This window comes from Poecilia reticulata, chromosome 13, assembly GCF_904066995.2.
Source record: "Poecilia reticulata chromosome 13, P_reticulata-male-v2, whole genome shotgun sequence".
NCBI classification, from domain to species: domain Eukaryota; kingdom Metazoa; phylum Chordata; class Actinopteri; order Cyprinodontiformes; family Poeciliidae; genus Poecilia; species Poecilia reticulata.
Window position 1 is genome coordinate 26,110,028 of NC_088842.1, and position 25,660 is coordinate 26,135,687.

The following is a 25,660-nucleotide window of genomic DNA, read 5'->3' on the forward strand; positions in this document are numbered from 1 at the left end:
TTTCTAATTCTTTTCATTTTGTTGTGAAGTCCTAAAAGGGGTTTTAATGTTTTTATATTTTTTAATCTTTTTTTTAATTTTTATCAAAATCTCTTTTTCTTTCTCACTGTTTATTCAATGTCACATGCTGTTTTTATTTTAATTATGTAAAGCACTTTGAAATGCCTTACTGCTGAAATGTGCTATACAAATAAAATGTGATTGATTGATTGTCTCAATAAATGAACCGATAATAATACAATACCTTCATTTCATATAGTTTTTGTATGTGCAACAGTACAACAGTTTCTCATTGGATGAAAAATTATTTATTGATAGTATACAAGGCATGCTTATTATGTTTTAAAATTAAGCCACTGTGTTGTAAGAAAGCATAAATAAATATAAAAAATATTCTCACTTTCAGTTGTTCATTGTGCCCTGAGTTTGATGATAGTTGTCTCTTTCTCTGTATGTAAAGGGGCAATGCTTTGAGCTTTGTGGTTTCAGTTGTCACTTGGTTTCTTGGTTACCATCTACCACCTGCTTTGTTCAGGTGTAATACTAGATCCTGTGTCAGGTAGAGAAACGTGGAATGTGTTTGCCTAATGGCTGTTTGGTGGACGGGCTAAAGAAATTTTCTGTCCCTTAATTTTTCGATCACAACATCGTTAAAGATTTTTGGCAAGAATGCAACTGGAGAAAACCGCCCGCCCTTCATCAGCTTTAGGAAGATTGGAAAGCATACATATGACGAGGTATTCTTTATTCTCATGATATAGTTAATCATGTGTGGAAAAGAATATTAAAACTAATTGATTGGATGTTTTTTAATTGTTTAGTTGAGAGAAAAATTTCAGACCTTTTTTTCCTACTTCTGTTTAAATCTAAAGAGATGTTGTCTGTTGTCATGGTTCTTAAAGCAATACACAGAGTTGCAGGAAATCTGATCTCTGGAGAATACTTTTGCAACGTGTTGCAAAAGTATTCCTACCCCTTGATCTTTTTCACATTTTGTCATGCTTCTACAAACGTACATGCATTTTTATGAGATTTTGATGATGAGGCTCTCAGTTGCCCCTCTTATGAAGGCTCTCTGTTAGTTTAGGTGGACCGTGTAACAATGTCAGTTTTCTGTGGTGGCCTGTGTTTTATATTCAAAGATAATAAATTGAGCAGTGCTCTATGAGATGGACAAAGCTTGGTATGTTGTTTTGTAGCCTAACCCTGTCGTGATCTGTGGGACTTTGATTTTTGTGTTATTGTTATTGTTCCATACTTGGCATATTGTTTATCTCTGGTGTTTATTTATGTTAAGGGATTTATTTCCAAAACAAGCTTTGGAAATTGTATGTCCTTTGCCTTTTTACCTCACATCCTCTTCTTTATGTTGGTTGAGCACAATAACCTCAATGAAAACACAGATCTTTCTGGCTGTGACATGACAAATTATGAAATGGTTCAAGGGGTATACACACTCTGGCCGTATATTTCTACTGCTAAACACAATGAGACTCCATATCCCTAAAAAAGTTTGAATCAACACGAACTGTTTCATGAACTTCTTTCACCTTCTTTAGGTAAGCGCCATAGCAAGTTTGTCAAAAGATGCAAACAAACAAACATCTGACTATAATGTGGAATCCAACAGTGTCTTCTCTGAACTGGGAAGTACGAAGCAGAGGATCAGGATAAGGAAAACACCAGCATGGCTGGAGCGAGAGCTGCTGAAACACAACAATAGAAGACACTCGATGGAAGAATCTAAAATCGGGAGACAACTGCTGCACTGTGGATCTTCAACTCATCACTTTGAGGTACAGTCCTGAAACAAGTATCCCTGTCTCAAAAATCTTGTGCTCATTTAGTAGCACTGTTACTCAGTCCTTACATGGACCATCTGTGAGGAGCTGCGACGTTTAGCCAGAAGATGTCACTAGCATGCTGCAGCGCTTCTGTTTCCCAGCTTGGTTTCAGCTATCAGAAAACGATATAATGCTTTACTAATTTACATAAATAAAGTTCATGACCAGTTTGCACACAACCTGACAGTGCATCAGGCAGAGCAATCTTCCCAGAGCCCCAAAGCACTTCAAGCTATAGTTGAGCCAACCATATAAAAGGTTTCCCAGGAAATTTGAATTTGAGCTTCTGAGCTGACAGGAACGATAAAATGATGCAGGAGGCTGGGCTGCCAATGCATGGCTCAAGTTTCTGGGTTTCCATTGCAGATGTCAGTCACACTCTCCTGCTTAATGTAGCAAGCAATGTGCCATAACAGATTAAGAGAAGCAGGCTCAGGAGTTCAAAGTTATGCATCTCCTATGAAGGGATTTGGAAAGCAGTCAGGAATATGCGAATGCTCTCACCATTTTCATCACTTTGAGTGATTAAACAGTTATCTTACAAATTCAGGGAATACCGTGGGGAGACTTCAGCTCTAGTTACATCCTTGAGGAATTAAGCTGTTTATCCCTGTTATTTATTAATGGTAGATCAAACAGTTTCCAAGATGAAGGACCAGTTGCTAGGAAACAGCTGAAAAACTTAGAAGAGTTGTTAACTTGGAGAGCGCGGCCTGTTGTCTGGCTGAGGGCTCTGACGCGCTCGTAAGGGTCACTGATATGCAAAGGTGAAGCCCTGTCCATATCTGCTGATTACTAATGATCAAATTCAGTCATTAATTTCTCCTTTTAGCACTCTAACTTTATGAACCGCCTGGTGAGTGGATCTGTGTGGATCCGAAATATATATTCAAATAAAATCCTTCAAGGGGCCAAAGTGTTTTATGAAGTTATCTCTATAATTGTGATTAATGCTGTAACTTCCGTTTCTTCTTTTATCTCAAGATCAATGAAAAGATATCATTAGACGAACTCCAGGAACTGAAATTGTCCTTTGAGGTACTTTGAAAATTGCACCTTTCAAATTTTACCCATGTGAAAATTATCACATCACATATAATTTTCTTACAAAGGAATGTGACGTGAGTGGGGCAGGGTACACCGATGCAAAGAACTTTGGACATTTCCTGAAAAAGTGCTTGGATGTGTCTGACATGGTAAGACAATAACTGTTTTTATATCATTTGACCATAATCTCACAAGTATTGGCATACAGCCTGGAAGGTGATTTAATTATTATTATTATTTTTCACATTTTGTTTTATTAAAACAAACATTATTTCCATAGTTTTTTTTTAGTTTTTTTATGTGAAACACCAACACAAAGTAGCGTATAATTTTGGAGCACAATCAAAATTATGATTTTCTTAAACACAGTCAGGGATAATATGAGAGTTGATGGGAAGATCAGTGTAGCTAAATATTTTGTTATATTAGAAGAAAACCTATTAAAGATAGCAAAAGATTTGAGGCAGCTGGAGAGGTTCATCTTCCAGTAAGATAATTATCCTCAGCAAACAGCTTGACAAAAAAAAATGCTGTTCAGACACTCTTTATTTAATTTTACTGAGCCTGAGGTATTTTAAAAAGAAATAAAAACAAAATGTTTCTCCATGGGTAAAAATTTCATGAAAACACATCTCCAAATGAGGCCAAATCTAAATTCACATCAAACTTTTCAAATTTAATTTGTGATTTGTCTTCTTTTTTTTTTTCATTTCCAGTTTGTGTTGGTCCATCTCATACAGTCCCAATCAAATATTTATTTTTTTCAGTTTGTGGTTGTATCAAGGCAATGTAAATTTAGAAAAAAAGTTAATTACCGTTTTTTCTTTTCTTGTATCTCACAGAGCATTGAAGAGATATATTGTTTGTTTAAAAAGATTGATTACTCTGATCAAGGAAGGATTTCATGGGTGAGTCATATTCAAGTTCTGTTTGAGTATAAAAGACCATAGTATGAAATAAATCTGTAGAAAAAAAAAATGGCAATAATATTAGAGATGGTATTTATTGATCAAATGTAACTGGAACGGACATCAGCACAGTAGCTTGGGATATAGTTGCCTCTGTAGTGTCAAGATCACTGTATATAACAGTCTTTGAATTTTACCTCGTAAGACATCTTATGATACAGCAAAATAAGTAGTTGTTTGCACACGTGAAGTCGTAGATACATCATTAAAGATGTAAATCAGTAAATCTCCACATCCTTTGAACACTTTTCACAAAGGAAGTGGATGTGATGTGTAATGCAGATGGAGTTCTCCACCTATCTGCTCCAGCAGTACGAAGCAAAGATGGAAACTGTGAGGCGTAGGAAGCAGGTGGCCTTTCATTTGCCAGCCCTCATGAACGATGGCGGACATGGCGTTCCTGTAGTCAACATCCACCCCACCCACGATGGCGGCGTGTTAACAGTGAGAGAAGATGGATTAGTTTGTCAGTGGAGTCCTGACGTTAAACCTCGGAGGACCAAGCACATGTTTGTAGGTATTAACTTTTAGAATTGCTCTTGGAATGTTAACTCATTTATTAATTAAGGATTTTTTAAAAAGAAAATCTATTCTTAAAACACCTAAAGTAGTAGGAAGAAAAACATCTCATAAAACAAAAACAGAGATTATTTAGATGACCAATGTCTTTAAAGATATTCAAATATGGTTAGTGATTTATTATCTACTCTGACACTGAAGTTAATAAAATTAAGTCAATTCAAGTTTATTTGTATGACACATTTCAGCAACAAGACAGTTCAAGGTGCAATGCCTCATAAAACATAAGTCATCAGTTATGAAACTAGCAATAAACATTACATTTTGACAAAATGTCATCATTAAAATCAAGAAGAAAATACACATCAAATATGCTGAACAATGTTTCACTTACTACTGAACAGGTCAGGCCAAAGCCTTTTAAATTAATGGTTGAGAACAGAGAACAGTACAGATATATTGTAATGTGTTTTAAATAAAACTCTGTTCTCAATTCTGTTAAAGACATTTTAATTGGTCCTGTTTGTAGAGTCAGGGATCTGGCAAAAGAAGTTCAAAGTGGGTAACTGATTTCACTATGATGTCAGAGTACAACAAGCTGATGATCGGAACAGGGTGAGAACTTTTTATTGACCTCACTGATGTTTTTTTCATTAATAAGAGGTTGGATTTAGACTTAATCTGCTTGAGCACTTTATTTTTCAGGGACGGAGAGATTCAGTTTTATGAACTTTCCACTTTAGAGCCTTACTGCCAGATCAGCGGCCTGGAAACTATACCTTTAACTTTAAGCTACAGGTGAGCTGCACAAGATCTTAAAAATTCTTCTGCAGTTCTTTACCTGATGTGTATTTTTATTTTGTTTGTTTGCTGTGCAGCTACATCGGCTCTGATAAATGTTGTTTTCTATATGGAGACATGGAGGTAAGTCCTAATCAAATTACATAAGCAATATGCAGAGGTGTGATGTCACAAGCCATACTTGTAGGAATAGTTTTACTTCAGCAATGTCATACTTTTAGTTGAGGAGTATAATTGTCTTTTCACTTCAGTGCAAGTTTTGTTGGTAAAGGAAGACGTCTCGGATGCACATATTTTGTCCGAATGTTGTTTTCTGTCTTCTGAGCCTGTTGTGCCATTTGGAGGGCAACTTAATATAGTTTTTCTAATCCCTCGAAGTAGCTTGTACTTCAATACATAAGTCAAGAATGACAAAACACAGTGAGAAACTATTTGTTTCTACACCTTAATTTGCTCATTTGTAGGTAGGTTATTTATTTCCGTATTTTAATAGTTAAACATACCAGATTTTGTACATAATTCCATGTTTTTGCACCTTAGTTTGCACTGTTTAAACATTTTAAAGTAAGGTTTCTTTTACATCACTACAGATTTTTGTATCACTGTCGACTTCTGCAAAAATGCAAGCTCTTCACAGGAGGCCACTAATGTGTCTGTGTTTCAGGGATGTGTTACCATCATCTTGCTGTTCCCTGCCGAGGACACCCTCAGGTAATGTTGCTTCTATGAGGATCTAATACTTTATTAATATTCATTTAGCACCATTACACATTTTTATTCCGTAATCAGAACCGTAAGAGACATAAGTGGCACATTAATTTCCATTTGTATTGAGTTTGATTATTCTTAAGCAAAGTGACCTTTCACAGCAGGGGGCAACGACACTCAGAGGGTCCGTTCATGCACATTTCTACATCAGAATCAAAAGAGGATAATGAAAAACCACAATTAAAAAATAAATCTTTGAGTTTATGAACTGATACAGCCACATAAAAAAACAATTAATATTATTGTCTTAAATGGGCACTTTTATCAATGGTCAGTATCCATTGTTTTTTATTATTGTTATAATTGTGATGGTAATTAAAAAAATCATTAAGACATGACCATTAAAGCATCATAGATATTGTTGAACTGAAGCAAAGAAAAGAAAGCTTAAATGATAAATAGGATAACAGACTATGTGAGATACAACCCTTTAAAAAAAAGAGAATAGTAATTTGTTTTCAAAAACAGTAGGGACAACTTCTTAACAGTAATTTTAAATTTATGTTTTTGAAGGTGTGAAAGCAGAATGTCCTGTGTGTCTGAGCCTTAGGACAGTTGGAAAGCATCAGTGTAATTGAAATCACACAGCATGATAATTAGGAAATATGCAAATAAAGTAAGAACCTTATACCAAACACTTAGATCTAAAATCAGTCTGAACATAGAATCTGCCAAAAACAAATACTTTCACCTGTGGTTTTTATATTAGACATGTAATATATTCTCAAGATGCAACAATCTTTGGTACAAGAATTATCAGTAAATTATTATATAGCTGATGTTAAAATGAAAAGCTGATCTGAATGTCTTTGAACCCCTGGACATGAGTTGATATAAACTAGCTGCTAATCCATCCCAATTGCAGTTTTTCCCTAAATATTTTGAGGATCTGTTAAAAGGTGAACTGAGCCATCAAAAGTAGACTCATTCGCTTGACTCATGAAATGTCTTTCACAGCTGAGAAATTATTTTGAGGCTATACAGTGGATTAGTGGGAGACTTTATGATAAAAAAGTAGAGCCGATGGTTATGTTGCCACGTCCACACAAACACAGTATGTGATGGAAAATTATACCTTTGCCTCGCTGCAGGTCTCACCAATCAAACACACGTTGTGTGGTGTGCGACGCCGAGTCGGTCAGATGATCAGTTTCAAACTTGAATGAATGACTGAACTTCTCCTTTCACAGGCTGTGGAACAGATTACCAAAGGCTGAAAATGTGCCTAATGTTGCTATTAAAAATGCTGTGCTTTCCAAAAACGTGACATTTGTCAGATGGAAGGTTCATCATGACTGGGTGACACAGGTAAGGCTATGTTTGTTTTCTTTTTTATTTTGTCTCCTTTTCTTCTTTGTTTCAAGTTAATGTTAAATTTAAGCTCTTTTAAAAATGCCTTTCCAAATGTATTGACATTTTAAAGCAAAGTGCAGTTTTTTTTTTGTTCTTTTTGTAATCATTTTCAAGAAATACAACATTTTTGCTTTTGCTTTTTACTCTAAGAATCAATCAAAAGTCTCAGGAGGAAAAAAGGTTTTAAACATTTTTGCTTTAAATATTTTTACTGCAAAGTTAGTGTCTGGTCTCTCTGGGCAGAGCCATCTTGAAATTGTAGGAGGCCCAGAGAAGAATTAAATTTGTCGTCGACTTCCAGTTCAAATTCAACACATGCTGTGCATAAAATGCCTTTTTGAATTGAATAACTAAAAACGTACTTTTTGATCATATTATTCAGCTATGCTTGAGGGGCATGTCTTTGTTTCATTTGCATACATTATAGAGACTAGTCCCGACCAAGCTATCAATGATGCAGTGATTCAGTCCAGTTGGTCCCTCATGTGTCTTTAAACTTGATTAAAAAAAAAATCTGTCAAGCCAATAATATTTTGCAATGTCAAGCCTTCTTGTGTTTTGGATTTTTTCTTCATATGAAATTCTCTCACCTTTGGAGTCCTTCTTTCACCTTAAAAGTAACTCACTTTGTTTTCCATTTTATTTTCAGCCTGCATTGAGTCTTAATCCAAGTCAAATATCCGTCCACCCATTTTCTCTATCCCCCTAATCCTTGTTGAGTGTATGTGCCTATTTCTAGCCAATGGTAGAGAGGCGGGATAAACCGTGCACGGATTGCTATTCTGTCACAGAGTACAGAGGCACTCGGGACAGAACCATGCATCCAAACACTTATTCAGGATGGATCAGACCACAGGGCCTTCTTGCTGTGAGACAGCAGTACTCCATTATGCAGCTCCAAGTAAAACAAAAAAAGGTTATTGCTGGAGATGATTTGTTGCAACAAATTAAAAACTAAAGAATGTTTGAGTTGAATGATTTCAGTGCGCTGAGAAACTTGGTGTAGCTGCCAGCCCAACCATGTGTGGGGACATGGTTGGGGTGAAAGAGGGTGTAGGTCGGAGGATTTGTGTAATGCTTTGTTGGGCCTTCCTGGGGCTATCTGGTTGGATGGGGTGGCACCATGTCCCTCCTTCTTTGGTTCCTCTGCGTTCTGGCCAGGTGGTCAGGTGTTCCTCTCCGGAGTGTTGGACAGTCTTTCCTCCAAGGTTTGGTGGCTGCCGTGGTCACTTCTGAGCTTGGCTTGCAATAGGGAATGTGGCAGAGAGGCTGGATCAGGGGTTTGTTGCCCTGCATCTCTCCCTGTGCCTCTTTGGCCCTGGGACTGCTGATAATGTGCTTCACTGCTGCCCTACCTCTCTGTCTTGCATATAGCTAATCTGTCAGGGGGCTTAGAGCTGCTATCTTCCCTTTGTTGCTCTTGGGCACTGTGTTGCGAGGTTTCTGCCAATTTCACCATTCTAACAAGGTTGCACCTCCAGGTCACACGTTCATGCACACGCACATGCATCTACTTACATACACACCCATACACATTACCCTAATGCTTAAAGGTCATTCAGGCACCCGTTTCAATTTCATCAGTGTGGCTTGTCCACTAAATCACATAACTAAGAAACAATGACATGTTCCTTTTGTAGATCAAAACTTTTTGGATGGATAATAGTTTCTTTACCTGCTATGTAACAAACAAGTATGCTCATGTCTACTTACATGAAATCTGGTTGTATAATCAGTAATATTTAGTCATTTTAGTCAATATTGTTAATGTATAACACATTTTTGAATACATTTAAAATGTAAAATTCCTGTTGAGCGTGTAAGTCTCGCCAAACATAGGCAGACACAAATACCTTTCTTGTTAATTGTTTGTTTCTTGACATTCTCCATATTTAAATAATGACAACTAATACCAGCATGTAAGACCTGCAGAAATAAAAAGTTAAGCATACAAATTAATGACATGTCAAACAAATGAATAAATCAACAGGAAAACAGCAACAGAAGTTACAAAAGTCCAATTGTAAGTATTTTTAGTTCCAGGTTTATTCTCATTTTTTCCCACACAATCCTGCTAATTCTCTCTGAAGGAAAGTTCCTATGTTTGACATTTGCCAAAAAAAGAAGAATGATTTTAGTTGTGATAATTCTGAAATACAAACACTTGTCTCTTTTTTTAGGTAAAATATTTTCACAATTTTCAAGCTGTTGTCTCATCATCAAATGAAGATGCCTCTTCTCTTGTTGTAGGTATGGCCTTTTTATTCTGATTTCTGGCTTTCTTTCTTCTCACTATAGAAAATAACCTAGAATAGCAACTTAGCTATTGAACACTTAATGTTGCATATTTACTTTGTCCTCTGTAATTAAACATAGTGCAGGACACTGGTCAGTCTGCTTGGAGATCTGTGAGGGATGACTCATGATTACTCATCTATCACAAATTCACCGATCAATGCCAGTCTGTCTGTTTATGTGAGAGTGTGATCACCTTGTATGTGGGCATGTTCACTTGCAAGCTTGGTCATTTATTCTGATAATGACTTATCCTCGCTCCAGAAGCACACTTTGATTGATGCTAGTTCTTGTATTGTGATGCTTTTCCTTTTTTCCTCTCTCTTCTCCAGGCTGTATGCTGCCTTCAACAGATTCTGCACAGAAGCTTAGGGAGATCAGAGAGGTGTGCTACGAGGGTAAAAACAGGAAGATCCAACTAAGCTGGACTCCACATGTCCGCACATCTGGGGATCAGACCATTTTTTCTATCTACAAAGGTGTGAAGGCTTTTGACCTTTGTCAGAAGCACAGTTTGCTGGTGACCGGCGGCCTGGACAGACTCATACGCCTGTGGAACCCACATTTCTCAGAGTGAGGAACCTGAATTCAGATGGCCGTTTTTCAGACAAGCGTCATTAAAATTAAATTTACACCTCCTCCTCCTGATTCAGTTAATTTCTCCTTAGAAAACCCACTGGTATTTTAAAAGGCCACTCAGCTCCCATTTTCTCCCTCTGCATCTCATCAGAGGACGGCCGGATCTTTTCTATCTCAATGGACAACACTGTGAAGGTGATTCATGAGTATATTTCATTAATATTTTAATTAAAATCTGAAATGTGGAACGCATTTTAAAGATTTACATACAGACATTGCTAAAAATAATCCAGAAGTTGTAAAACACTCTACATATTTAACTACACTTGTTTTTGCCTAAAATAATCATGCATTTTACCTTTTTCATCTTTAAGCTCTACATTTAAAATACAGAATCAAAATCAGATCAATGTGTCAAATGCTATTTGACAATTACAAATATAACCATATCTGATGTAAAATGTACTTTAAAAAATGCATGCAGAAATATGAAAATATTAATTATTACCTAAATATTAACAAAATTAAATAAAAACAAGTGCACGTTGCAAAAAATAAAAAGTTTTTAACATTTAACTTTTGTATATTTTGTAACATGAATGCTCTGCAGACTTCAGTGGATTATAAATGAAAGACCGTTTGAATTTTTTGTAACATGAATACTCTACAGACGTCAATGGATTATAAATGAAAGACCAAAAGAAAGCATCATATAACTGTGAAGTGGAGCGAAATTCTCTTTTAAATTTTTCTTCACAAATAAAAACTCTGAAACTGTGACTTGCATTGGTATTCAGCTCCCCTGAGTCAATACTTTGTAGAAACACATTTTGCTGCAAGTTTTATAGGCCATCTCTCTTAACAGTGCTTGCCATTTTTGTCCATTCTCCTGTGCAAAATATCTAAAGCATCATCAGATTTCATAGTGACCTTGTAGCCACTTGGAAAAAAAAAAAAAACATTCACCTGTAACTGGGCAACCACCCGGTTTCATTGTGATTATGTTTGTTTATTGATTATCTCTAACAAATGTCTGAGGCCTCCACGGAACAGAACAGCCGTGTTTAGAGTGAGATTAAATTACACACAGGGGATCTCTGCTGAGTAATTAGGCAACCTCTGAAGACAATTGCTTGCATTGGATTTTATTTCGACTAAAGGGGGCTAAGTACAAATTCACACAGATATTTGCAGATTATTATTTGTAAAAAAAAAAAAGAAAATATAATGTATTATTCACTGCTTCACTACTTCTGACTTAAAATTTCTCCTAAATACATTGAAATTTTTTACTGGTTTTAAATTTAGTTTTAGCCTTCATCACATTAGTAAATTTTTAAATCTCGCTGTGCTCTCACGTCAGATTTGGTACATTGAAGATCAGTGTTGCCTGTTCACAGCCGACCCCACAGCCAGCGGGATTCGTGGCGATGTATCTGCATGCTCCTATTCCGCTGCCATGAGATCTCTGTATGTCGCAGCAGACCGCATAGCTGTTCTCCCCTTGATGCTGAGGTTGGTTGTTTTGCCTTTACACTGAGTTCTCTTCTATTTTTAGATACCAGTGTACTTTAAAGTACATTGAAAATGTTCCTTGGATGAACTGATATAAAGGGGATGACACATTTATATTTGATAGTGTCTGCTGCTCCCTGATCTTAATACCACTCTCATTGATTTTATCTCATCTTTGCCCCTTCAGGCCAAAACCTCACAGTCGCATCTCTGTTTCTCATGATGAGGCTGTAATGTGCTGTGGCTACAGCCAGGAGTTCCGGCAGGTTGTGAGCTGCAGCGAGGAGGCTGTGAGTTAATAAGTGCCGCAAAAGTATTCATACTCCCTTTAAGTTCTCTAACATTTTGCCACATTAAATTAGAAGCATTTGTATTTCTTCATGCGACCACAATAAGCCATACACTTTGTAAAACTGGGCTTTATGGACAAGTGGCCAGAAAAAATCTTTCACTTACAGACAAAAACAGAAGGGCTCGTTTTGAGTTTTCCTAAAGGCGTCTAGGAGACGCAGTGGCGGTTTCTGATATGGATAACATTGGCAACCATCCAGGGTGGCATCTTGTGGGGGGGCAGCACACAAGATGATTGTGTGCACCATAAAATAATCCATTTTAATTCCAGGTTGTGAGGTAGCAAAACACAAAAAATGCCTTGTGGGGTGAATAAGTTCACAGGGCACTATACCTTGTTTTTCCCTGTCACAAAATGTAGTGGTTGTAATGTAAAAAAAAAAAATTATTAAGGAGAAGCACATGAGTACTTTAGCAAGACACTTTCTTTTAGTGCAGAAACATGCACTGAGATAAATAAAAATGTATGTATTTTATAGTGTTTTTGGTTGTAGGTGGTGAAAGTCTGGGATTTCGATACTGGGCGACAGATTTTTGAGTTTACTGCAACACCAGACCTGACCAGCATCACCTGCATGGCATTAGACATTAAGGGAAGAAGGCATGGATAAGGAATATTTTCCCTTTTATTAAAATAAAATATGTACGCATCGGTTTTATAACATGCTGTTGTTTCTGTAGACTCATCACAGGAGGAAGTAATGGATACATAAAGGTATGGAACTTCAACAGTGGCCATTGTATAAAGACATTAAAGAAAGGTGGGTATAGTTTGTTTCATCGCTGTAGAAAAGGACATATATGAAAGTATATATATATTTTTTTTCATTTCCCATCAGAGGGTAAATGCCATCAGGTGTGTGACTGCACCTTTATTAAAGTTAAAGGAAATTCGTGAGTAACCATGTGATATTTGACAGTTGTTCAGTATAACCTTGATTCCATGCTGAGTTTGTGCAATTTCTGTCTGAAGATATGTGGTTGCTGTCGGAAGAGACCGGAGGATTGACATTTATTCAGTGAGTAAAAGTCAGACTCCAACGCATCTTATTTCTGTGTTTGTATTTTGAAATCTCGTTCCAGTAAGTTTTGCAATTGCACAATTCTTCCATTAGTTAATTTCATTTGCATTTTTGCATTGTTATTGGGAGCTGAACTTATTCAGAAGACAAGCAGGATTTGATTAGGAACTACTCAACCGAGAAAGCTGTGCACACTTTCATCTAACTCTATTTTTTTTTTTTTAAGATCAGGTTTTGTCCCCAATGATTTTACTAATCCTTTCTATTCATACAGGGAGATAACAAAGCTAAATGGCTTTTACTGAATATCTGAATTTTTTTCAGGATTCTCCTGAGGAGCTTTATCATGTCCAGAGACCACAGCCTTCATGGAAAGACGATTTGGTGAATATAAGCAGAAAGTTGGTTCAATAATAACTTTATTATTGATGTTCATGTGGACCAAAGCAATAATCCAGCTGGCTCTTACAGCTTTTCATACCAAATTAAAAAAAAAACACAGAACCCTAGTGCTGCGGATTTTGTATAAGGTAAAGAAGAGAGTTAATGTTTCATAAATGAATTACTATAATATTTACAGACATAATTATATTTTAATTTAACTTGTTTGTGAATATAATTAAATCCATCTATGAGAATCCCCAAATCGCTGCTTAATTCTCTCTTTTGAAGTACCCTGGTTACTTGTTTACCATTCTCCTTAAATTAATTTTTGATCATGACGATTATCTTTAATTAGTGGTTTCTTCTATTTGCATCTTCTGTTTACTCTGCGCTCTAAAAAGCAGTAAACATTGATGCTGACTGAGAATCTGCTCTCAGATATAACAGAGGAGCTCATTTGTACTCATTGTACTGTGCAGGAGAGGTAAAGCCAATGCTCCACCTCCATTGCTTCAGTTACCTTTCAACCTGAAGGACTTTTATTTAGATAAAGCGTTATGGTTCAGTCTTTGACACAGATTCACAGAGGATACTGTGTTTGAAAAAATGTCCTGAAAATTGTATTTTGGAGAGTGAAAAACTCAGAGAGGTTAAGAAGAAAAACTTTTCTTGTTTTCTCTCTTGTAGAACAGCAATGAAAGGAATAAAAAAAAAAAACAGCAAAAGACTTTCATCACCGCTTCACTGTTTTCTTTTGTCCAAGATTATTTATTCCTTGTTATGTATTCATGACTTCTTTGCACAGTCGCTCCCCTTAACTTGCATAAAAACATTTCATTCAGAACACAAATATTGCTTTTGTTTGGATTTCTACTTCTTTCATTTACTTTTTTTTCATAGTTAATGTGCTTCTTTTTAAATGACTGGATGCTCCAGTGTCCAATAAGGGTTGAAAACTCGTAATGATCATCTTTGTGTGTTTAATTTTTGCACTCTTCCTACGAAATACAAATTTATTTTGTTGATCAAATTCACAAAAGCTTAAATAATATAGGTCTTGAGTTGGAAAACTGAAGCTAGTGAAAAAAAATCCTCCAAAAACTACAACCAAAATATTGAAGGAATTGATTCTTTTAGTCTTATTTTGGTTGACTCAGAAATATATTTCACCATAATTTATGTTACCAGCAGCAGAATCTGCAGTGAATATTACTTCAAAAAGTTCTGTTACTTCTTGAGTAATTTCTTTGAGATACATTTAAAACACTAAAGTCCATATTTGAATTGACAAATACTGGATGACTTATGCTTTACGAACCACCCAATGCATTTTCTCAAGCGTCAGACAGCAGACGATGTTTCCTCTATCTGCTTTTGCCTCCGTAATGCATTTAAGTTATCTCTGTCTGCAGGCCGCTGCTCTCTCTGGAGGGAGAGCTGATTCTCACTAATGCTGTATGATCCATTGGTTGAGGCGACTTTCAGAGACCTCTTTTACATTGAGACTAGTGGTTAGATTCACCCACATATAAGCCCATTATCAGTTCAGAAATATTGCATTACCGTCACTGAGAAGCAAAGTGACCCCGTTGATTATCTACAGAGGGCCTTACTGAAACCTTTCATTAGCGGCTTGCAGGAGGAAGATCAATGGTTTGTTTTATATGTATGACTCTCCTTCCCTTTAGCCTCCATGTCTCACTCTCACTGTGAGTTTTTCTGCTAGGTTTTGTGAGCCAAGTTTCAAAACATTTAGTGTTAAACCCAGCAAGCTCTTAATCCAGTTGTCGTACACTTGAACAGAATATTTTAAGCACATTGAAGACTGTTTGGCATTTACTGTGATAAAAAAAGGACATTTTTCATGACTACCAGTTTGGAAAAAAGCAAATACACCTTTGCTACTTTCTATGGATTTAGGAAAAATAGCAGCTAAGTGATGCCAATCAAATGAACTTAATTATTAATTTTTATCAAGTGTGATCACCTCTATAATAGCATATTACACCATGCCTAAATAGGAAGACATCAGCAATGACTATTAGAGAAGCAGTTATGCCTTCTGATCAATCCAGACAGGGTTATGAGGCCATTTATGAACAATTTGAAGCCTGTTATTCTACAGTGAGAAAGGTCATTGGAGTTTTGGGGAGGAAGAGTTAAAGGAGGAAGCTTCTTCTCTCTGAAAACAATATGACACTATGATTTAGTTTTTAAAGTTGAATCTTAACAAACCAGAGAAGCTTGTGTTGTTTTACTGATGGATACGATCAAAATAGAGTTGCTTGGCTATGAAGTTATTATGTGTTACGAACATCGTAATGCTGTCTATTATGTAAAGCAGGTGTGAAATGTGAGGCCATCTTTTTCACCACTGAAGCTCGCTTGATATCAGCTCATCAATAGGGCAACGACCCCCAAACGCAGCAGTAAATCTACAGCAGAATGTCTAAAAACACCAACAAAAACCTCCATGATATCAAGCAGTTTTGTAGAGAATAGTGAATCAAAGTCTCCCCACAACAAGGTAAGAGATTTAATAAATCATACAGAAAAAAACAATTTGGAGTTATTTCTACAAAGCTACAAGCTATGGCATCATGATTTGTTTTGCCCAGGACTGTAGATAAATTGAAGTATTTTTCATCCAGCAATCTTTTCATCTGCACAATATGACAGCAGTTTCTGTTTTTCAATAGTAACTTCGAGGACTATAACTGATGTGCTTCATTCTATTAATTTCTTAAATGAAAATATTTTTGATTGACTTTGTGCTTGTTTTCATTACTCACAAAGATAAATGGGAAGGTGCACTTCTTTTGAACGCATAAATTGGAAACTTAAAAGATAAAAAACCTGTTTTCTACACAAAAGACAGATGAAGTATGTCAAATGTTCAAGACGCAGTAAACTATAAAATCTATACTTATTGCAGAAATATGATACTAACTCCTGAAAAAATGTTCTGCTGAGTGTTTGATAACATTTGCACCATTACCAACACAACAGACTTTATGTTTTCTGTCCACAAGCTGTTTTATGCTATTAAAAAGTTACTTTCCAGTCCGTTTAAAGAGATTTCTTCTCCCCAGCTTTAATGCACTTTCATATTTTGTTACAATGACTCATTGTGATAAGAACAAATAGTCAAATTCAGAGCTGTGGAATAAACTGAACTGTTTAAAAAGATGGGTTTTTCTCTGCCTGCAGAAAAATGGCCACACAGAGGACATCCTTTGTGTGGTGCAGTGTCCTCCCTCTCTACTGGCGACCGGCAGCTACAACGGAGAGATCATAGTTTGGAACGCAGATACCGGGTCTATAAACTGTCGGTTTGTTGGACCTCTTTCAGCTGAAGATCACAACACTAAAGGTGATTTAGAAGCTATAAGGAGAATAAGTTGCACAATAAAAAGGGATTAAACCTGTGAAATATATTTTTTTAACAATAGGGCTGGACTCAAGTGTTCCAAGCATGGTTTTTATCAGAAACTTAAGATTGGCGCAGCCGTCTCCAACTACTGCTCTCCTGACATCTGGAGTCAGAGGTTAGCCTTGGAAGGAGCGATAATGCATGACTTCATTTTACAACTTTCCACGGTTTATTTCATCACAGCTTTATTTATTCATTTGGTTTCTTAAAGGGTGGGTAAATCTCTGGGATGTGCTCAGTGGACGGAAGCTTGTGAGCAGCTTCAAAGTTGTGAGACATTTCAAATTTATCTTATAATTTTTTTTGTATACATTTTTTTCTTATTTTATTTTTGTCTCCCAAATGGCAGAAAAAAGATGTAGAAAATCCATTATAGACTATTTTGCTTAGAATTACTATTTTTTGTTGAGTAGTGTAGATATCTTTCCTGCAGGTAAATATTGTACATCTCATATTCTCTCTGGGTTTTGTGAGGTGGGTGGAGTTTGAGGCACAGAGAGTTGCTAAAGCTGAAAAAACAAAATGGTGCTATGAGAAATTCCACAGATGAAAGAAACATTGCAAAAATGTGTAAAATTAAAACTAATGCCACTGCTTAGTTTCCCACCAGGGTAAAAAAAACTCACCTTTTAGATTTTAAATCTTTATCAGGACTTAATAAGGATTGTTACAGCTTAATTTGATTTTAAATCTAGCTAAATACAACCCTTATATGAACAATAGTAAATTCCATGTTATATATTGCACTGTCACTATTTTATATAAGTCTAGCTAAAAGATAGAGTCAGTGTGCAATTCCCCTTTTAAATCACTTCTTCAGTCTTTCATTGCGGTGGTAAAATTTGACCCACTTTTCTTTGCGCAGCTTCAGTTCATTGAACTCTTGAACTTTGCTCTGTTGCAACACTTTGCCTTTTTATTTATTTATTTTATTTTTTTTTTTGCCATACCCCAGTAGATTTTCAGATAGCTTCCTGCCATTTGTGCTGACTGGTTGTGTTTAATCTTTAATGTATGTGAAACATTGTATTATTATGTCTGAACAATTTCTTATTTGTCTTATCTTTTCAAAAGAAATTGTTCCAGAACTCATTTTTTGTGTTCAGCTGTGACCTTTTAGAGAGAGGGATCTTTCGCCATACATTTTTATTTATTTATTTATTTTGCATGATCGGTTCAGAGTTCTGTCCTATCTTTCTCTCTTCTTACTCATAATGTTTTCTTTCATTTGAAAGAGATTGAGGTGGACAATAACTGTCTCTCTTATTCTATTAATCTTTGTTTTATAAAACTTAAATGACAGTTACAGTTTGCATTAACGGACTCATATGTAATGCTTTTTGTTTTGGGTCTGACATTACATGTGTGCCACATAGTCGAAATATCAACAAAAGATAACAAGACTGTACATCACTGATGAGAAGACACTGCTGTACGCTGCTGACAGGATGGGTTACATCTATATTTACAACATGGAGACGTTTGACCCAGAGCAAAGGTCACCCAGAGGTTGGCTTCCCGTCTTCCCTCACTTTTGACTTTAACTAGACCTGCAGTGAAACTGTGAGGATAGATATTGTTTATGAGACATTTTTCTCAGACTTTCTGTCTCTCCCTGTTGTTTTTTTGTTTTTTTTTAACAATTCACTCAGCTGAACATTTCTGGCGTGCCCACACCAGCTCAATTACCAGGTATGTAAAGTCCAAAAATACACAGGGTGCCCTAATGTTTGTTACAAAATCATCATGTCAGGTGACTGGTTATGTTTTTGTAACACCTAACTTTTAACTAATTCCTCCAAATTGAGCTAATTATTTCCAGTTCACAGTGTCAGTAGCAGCAGCAGGGTAATGTTGTTCTGCAGCTGTGGGCACAGTGTGGAACAGTGTGTGGGAAGGTCTTCAGCTGACAACATGAGCAACCTGTGACGCTGCCTTTAAATGCTAACTAGAGTTGTCGGGTTTTCGCACTTTCTGAGAGTATTGCAAAAATCTGACCTTTTCATTGAACTCTGTGTGGATGATTGAGTTTTCAGTAAGAAAACTGCCATCTGGTGTTTTACCATGGTTTTTTGTTTTTTTTTGTTTTTTTGTTTTTTTTCTGGTCCAGCTTACAGATTGTCACCAGTGATCAAGTGGTGCTTACCTCATCCACTGACCACACTGTGAGGCTCTGGAGTGCAAGAGGAAAATTTATCGGTGGGTGTCAACAGTTGCAATTCAGCCATTAATTCTAATCTGCTGTATTAACAATGACTCCCTAGCTGGACCTTTACCCCTTTAACCTCAACTATTTATAGTGCAAATCACTCACAGCATGTATCACACATTTTCTGTCAAAAGTATTCCTACTGTAGAGACTTTCTGTATCTTGTAATGCTACAGCCACAAACATGGCTGTATTTTTGGGGGATTTTATGCATGGAAAGAATAATGGTTTTTGAAACTTCAACATAAACCCTTTAAAAGGTCTGCATTTGCACTCAGGCCCTTTAATCTTATGGCCCTTAAAATAAAACCCACAACATGGTGGTGACGACGTTGTCCTTCAGTCAGGATGGAGAACTTGGTTAGAGTTCATGGGAATATGGATGATGGAGCTAAAATACAGAAAAATCTTGGAGGCTACAAAAGAATTGAGATTTGGGATAATGAAGGGGGGATAACTGTAAACACACAGAGCTAAAATGTGTTGGTGTAGGTCAAAAGATATGTGTGAGTTATAAGGACCTAGTCAACGTAAAGACTTTAACACAATTTAGGCACTCTGTTAAAAGCTGAAAATTGATGCTGACATAGAGTGTTGATTAAGTCTGACCAAGCTTTAATTGTTTTGCACAAACAAATATGCTAAAATGTTAGTGTCTAGATTTTCCAAGGTAGTAGGAGTCTTCATTAAAATACATTCAACTGTAATGCAGTAAGTTGGACCTTTAAAGTATTGACTGTGTGCTTAAATTGGTAGCTTCAAGGTGGTTGTACTGTGAAAAAATGTCAAATAAAATAAAGGTATGAATACTTTTCCATATGCAGAACATGTTAACCTGCCTTGCCTTGAATCTATTTTCAGTATTTACATTTTGAGTAATAGATATAAAACTTACACCTGAATGGATTTCAAGAGCTGGAGGCTGAATAAAAGCAGCCGATAACAAAGCTCTAACTTTGTCACACTAGAGAAAGATCTGCTCTAAACCTCTCAGCCAAACACGAATCAGTCATCAAGTATATAAATTAGGTGTCAAAAGCGTGAGAACATGAGCTGTTATCTCCTCCGGCAAGCCGGGAATGTGGCCGATAGGGAGAAGATTGACTGATCTCTCCAGATAGTGAGTTTAACAACTCTTGAAAGATGAATCCATATACCTTTAAAAAGAGCACAGCTGTTTATGATGCATGTTGCGATCCCACTTTGAACCATTTGTCAACTAAACACCACTCTATTGATTTTTGCATGATAACCAGGCAGAAGCAGACATTCTGCATTCGAAGAAATCAAACCCTCAGCATTGTTATTTTTTAAATGAAGCTTCAGAAGTAAGTCAGAAAAAATGAATTAACTTTTAGCAGATTTATGAATGTTTAGAAAAGTCCCATTTTTATCTAGGACGGCACAAAATGTTCTGCACGTCGTGACATATTGCAGGGAAAGTCATTCAGAAATATGACATTTTAATAAGCTGCAGTTTTACAGTCAAATTTGTTCAGCACCATTAAATGCAATCTATTAGAACATACGTTAAAATGTGATTTTCCATCTGCAGGGACATTTGGCCAGCCTGAGATGTGGAGCGTCCAGATTCCCTCATCCTGGATTCATCCAGGTGTCCCCTATGAGGTTCTGATTGATCCTCTCAGTGTGCCACATCATGATATTCTGAAGAGAAAGTCTCATCTCGCCGAAGCCATCACTTCTGACGTGACTGCGACTGATAGAGGGGAACTAAAGGTGAGCTGCAATATTTCAAAAATGATTACCTGAGCTCTTCCTTTTTTTTGTCTCTTTTTTTACTGTCACACTGCACCGATGATCCTTTGAATTTCATCAGTTACGCTGACAATGAGGGAGATTTAGGAGCACATTTCACCCAGAGGAATAGGAGTCTGGCCCGGATTATAACCATTTCAATAGAACAGACCGCTCCACACATGTACTGCCTGTTTAACACCTGGCTCCAACTAAAAGCATGGATTAGTATGTGAAGGGACTGTATTTTCTGCTTTATTTCAGACTGTGTGAAGAAATTGACTGGAATACCAGCATACCATCAAACAACTTGGCCCTGAATGACTTTTGGACCTTGGAGCCACTGAATACTTGTGAACCACCCCGACTCTCTCTCTGGTATTGATCCATTTATCAGCCTCATGGGGGAACTGGAATTAACTGACTCAAATGAAAACATTTATATCCAAGCTGAGAAAGTGGGTCATTTGCAATGTTATGAATCAACGTATGTTTTGTTGTTTAACACAACTCGGACGTGGTGCAATAAAGCTGTGAGCTGAGAAACCCATACCATGGTGACCTCTGACCTGCGGAAACACATTTCCACAGATGTCCAGTTCAAACTCAGCTTAGTGACTTTCAAGGAAGCTTATTTGATTTCGGTGTTGACAACGTTTCTGTGTTTTTTTCATTTGGCTTGTGTGCTTGTTAGTATGCATTGCTTCAACTTCCTCCCAAAGTCCAAAGACATTGTTGTTGGGTTAATTAACCTCTCTAAATTACATTTAAGTTTGTGAGTGTGTGTGCGCATGGTTCTCTGTCCTGTGAGTCTTCGGGTTGTGAAGTACTGGGCATCAATGCCGCTTTTAAATCACCTTCAGGCCCCTAAGATTCCCTGTAACTCAGCATGGAAGCAGCTACAGTTAATAGATGGATGAATGGATAAAACCCCTAACACATAAAATTTGAATAAAATACACTTACATTTGTGACTTTAATGTTAAAATGCATAATGTCTCAAGTTATATGAATTCAAGGCATTGTAATACAGTATATATGATTTAATTATTGCTCTGTAACAGTTGCATGCCATGTATTTTATTAGCAGTGAATCAGTATTTTCATTATTCATGTCATTATGAAAATGGATAATTAATAAATGTCTTCATTCTTTCAAAACAGCCAGCCTTTTAATTTCTAAGTGAGACATCGTAGTTCAATTGGTCTGCCCTTGGTTTAGGTTTTTGCAGTGACAGTAAGAAATGTATTAAGTGGATTCAGAAGATTTACCCATGCAGATAGAAATCTATACTTGAGCATGTCAGTGGCGAATATAATAATTCCAGAAGGATATAAAGGTAACAAGCATGCAGGGTGGGTGTCATTGTCTTGAAAAAAAGAAATCCCCCACAAAGTTTGTCATGGAATAAGAATGGAGGGAGTGTGGTGTGGTATATAATGTGGGAACCTAACTAGATTCTGCACAGTCCATCAAGTAAATTGTCAGCATGGTATTTATTTTTTGCTGGTCCGATCGTTCATGGAAACGATATCCATGGAGATCCTGAAGCCTGCAATTTATCATCGCCTGCCCACCCACACAAACACAGGGATGCACACACCTGAACTCCCCTCATCAATCTATTACATGGGAAGTATGGAGGGTGTGCAACTTCATGAAAGCAAGCATTAATTACTTGAAGGGAGGCTCTACACATCTAATTTGTTTTTTGATTACAATAACTATTAGCACTTTGCTCCACTCTAAAACATAATTACTCTCACACTCACAACTCGGGCTGCATGGGGACTGAATTATTCAGGGAGAGCTCGGTAAATACGAGCTTCTAAAAGGGAAAAAAGGTCATCTTGAAATTGGTAGACAGAGATATAATACAACTCTTTGTTTTTACTGTTGTGGGCTGCACAGTGACACAGTTGGTAGAACTTTTGCCTTGCAACAAGAAGGTCTTTCTGCAGGGAGTTTGCATGTTCTCCCTGTGCATGCGTGGGTTCTCTCCGGGTACTCCGGCTGCCTCCTGCAGTGCAAAAACATGACTGTCAGCTTAACCAGTCTCTTCTATGTTCTCCTTCGGTGTGGGTGAGTGCATGCATGATTGTTTGTCCTGCTGGTCTCTGTGTTGAGCTGCAATGGACTGGCAACCTGCCCAGGCCAGGGTGACCCCGCCTCCCTCCTGGTGACTGCTGGAGATAGGCACCAGCACCCCACGAAATCTCAAGCGTGTAAGACAATGGATGGATGTTAATTACACTGTTATAAAAAAAAAACATTATTAAAATAACTTAGCTGCTCTAGAAAAACTGAATTTTAGAAGGTACAGTATAGTTAGGTATGAATCATATACTCTGGCAGATTGTAAGCATAAAGAGTACGTAATTAAGCATATGAGAAGTAGTTCATATGATAAGCTCAGCAAACTTGAAGTTACACCAGGTGTTTGCTGATTGCTGCTGCCACTAGTCTGAAGGAGCTGAGAGGAGGTCATGAGTAGAGGGTGCTCTGTGACACGGAAGCTCGGCTTAGAGACCGCAGCTCCAAGGAGGAGCTGTGTGGACAAGGCGGCGCTCGGTGACACCAAGTGCTTAGTGCTTAGGAACCTCGAATGGCTGCTGGGGCGAGATTAAAGGATTTCTCAAACATGCATGAAAGAATCAAAGCAGCACTCCAGGGATGTTTTTGATGTGGGGATAACATTATAACATGATATGAAGCTCAAAAAAGTCGATTTTACATCATACCTCCCCTTTAAGATTTTTAGGTTATGTCCTGTCACTGTCTGTTAATTAGCTCTAGAATCCAGTGTGATGCGGTTTCAATCCCATTGTTTCCTGCTGTGCCTTGAAGCTGTTCTGATCTGCCGGAGCTTATCTGAATGATTTTTTTTTTTTTAATTATGTGGAAGTTGGCCTAAATGTTCCTGAATCAAATATGAGAAAATAAACCAACTGGCACTGATTGTGAAACAACAGTGCTTCTCCGAATGTGGTTATTCTGTCATCTGAAGAAAAAAAATCAAGCCTCATGTTCCTGTGACACTTCAGCTCATTTCTCAAGGATCATTACTTTCTCAGCTTCATTACAATGCTAAGAGAGGATCCTCATGAATAATATGCAACCCACAACTGTGAAAGCATAAAAAACACAATGCAACTTTTATAGTGAATCTTAATGCCTCTGAAGAAAAGGCACTCACATGAAAGAGCATGATCAGAAAGGGCCTTTACAATGTGCAAGGACTAAACAGCTCTTATTACGGTTAATTAGACTAATTGCTATATTTGTGTTTAACAGTGGAAAAACATGCACTTGGCTTTCAGATATATTCACAAAACTCTTTTTTACAGTTGTACAAAGCAAATTAAAACTAAGATAATTAATTCTTTTTTTTCTGTTTTGAATGGTAGAATAACAAAGATGCCATACACATTAGTAGCAAGGACATAGAAACCTGGCAAGATCTTGGAAACACTCACATGTTTTGTTTGCCTTGTTCTGAATATGAATATCCCTAAAAGTTTAAATGAACTCAAGCAGTGTGAACTCATGTTCAAAGTCATAAAAAAGACTCATTTAGTGAAATATGTTCAGTAATGTAGCTTTAACTTTATATTTATAAAAAGACATTATAGGTAGAAGTAATATTGAACTGAGGCAGATTCACAGCTCCAAGACTTCAACAGTAAATGGCAGTCAATTATAAGCACAACAAAAAAAAAAACTTTAAGAACTTTGAATTTTCTGCATTTATTGTTTCTTTTATTGTTTCTCCGTATCCTAGCACCATAATGGCCTCACCTACCCCTCGACTGCTTCTCTTTATTGTCTTCACTCTATTTCAGCACTGTGTTTTAACACTGTCACCTCTGACTGAGCCTGGCTAGTGGTTTATTATTAGCTTTGATATTCACTGCATTGTTATAATCCTCATTTGTAAGTCGCTCAGGATGAAACGTCTGCCAAATGCACACACAGCATCCTATTTCTATTTTGGTGTCCCCATGTTCAGGGTCCAGCTATTACAGCAGCATGCTGACTAAGTGGTGAGGTTAGACCACTTACCTGAAATCACACATGTGCTTTATTCTGCTTTATCTCTTTAGCTACCTCCTGGTCTGAATAATGAGGCCAGTTTGAAAATGCAGAAAAGCCTGCACTTTTTATGCAGGGAGCCACTTGCATCCTTAGGGGATTTCATTCTCATTCTTTCTAGATTCCCTTTTGAAAAGGTTAAATTCCTTCTTTTCTTTAAATGGGGCAGTTTCAAAATAATTTAGTAGTTAAAAGTCCCCAAACCAAGCAGGGATTTTTGAATTCAAGTATGAACACTTTTGTGTTACTCCTGTCAAACTGCAACATATAATTTTGAGAAATTTGTTGGTTTCGGCTTTTAAACACCATAGGGAGCCACATGTCAAGTAACTGAATGCACAGTGCTTTGCTTTCCGAAACCATTCAAAGTCTCAAAGTTCAGCCATCGAGAGCTTGTGTCTTACAACTTCTAGATGTGTTTCTGCTTCAACACACCTGATCTAAACCAATAATTGTAGCTCTGGCTGTAAGTTTAGAGGGGTTCAGTTAGAATGTGACTTTTTCTGCAGCCTCCAACAGGTTTTCTTCCAAGATTGTCCTGTATTTAGCTTCCTTACCACTACTGAAGAAAAGCACATCAATAGTATGTTTCACTGTAGAAATTGTGTTTTCAGGATCATGTGCATTATTAGGTTTGAATCGTGTTTTGCATGTACCGGTAGTCCAAAAGTTAGATTTTAGTCACCAAGCCATAACTATAAATTGTCCCTTATGATGGTTT

At 36.9% G+C, this 25,660-nt stretch overlaps 1 protein-coding gene across 1 annotated transcript; it reads left to right on the forward strand.

Annotated features, from left to right (window-relative positions):
• Nucleotides 1–437: 437 nt before the first annotated feature.
• Nucleotides 438–23,126, forward strand: wdr95 (WD40 repeat domain 95). The gene is made up of 29 exons (XM_017308170.2): nt 438–737; nt 1,631–1,796; nt 2,829–2,882; nt 2,957–3,040; nt 3,734–3,799; nt 4,142–4,372; nt 4,908–4,993; nt 5,084–5,176; nt 5,257–5,302; nt 5,844–5,890; nt 7,138–7,255; nt 9,481–9,550; nt 9,928–10,168; nt 10,264–10,369; nt 11,538–11,689; nt 11,877–11,979; nt 12,535–12,641; nt 12,722–12,801; nt 12,880–12,934; nt 13,014–13,059; nt 13,387–13,446; nt 16,657–16,819; nt 16,899–16,994; nt 17,091–17,149; nt 18,256–18,388; nt 18,532–18,571; nt 18,990–19,078; nt 20,644–20,828; nt 21,111–23,126. The coding sequence occupies exons 1-29, from the start codon at nt 670–672 to the stop codon at nt 21,117–21,119; spliced, it is 2,853 nt and encodes a 950-aa protein (XP_017163659.1). The 5' UTR covers nt 438–669; the 3' UTR covers nt 21,120–23,126.
• The last annotated feature ends 2,534 nt before the right edge of the window (nt 23,127–25,660 follow it).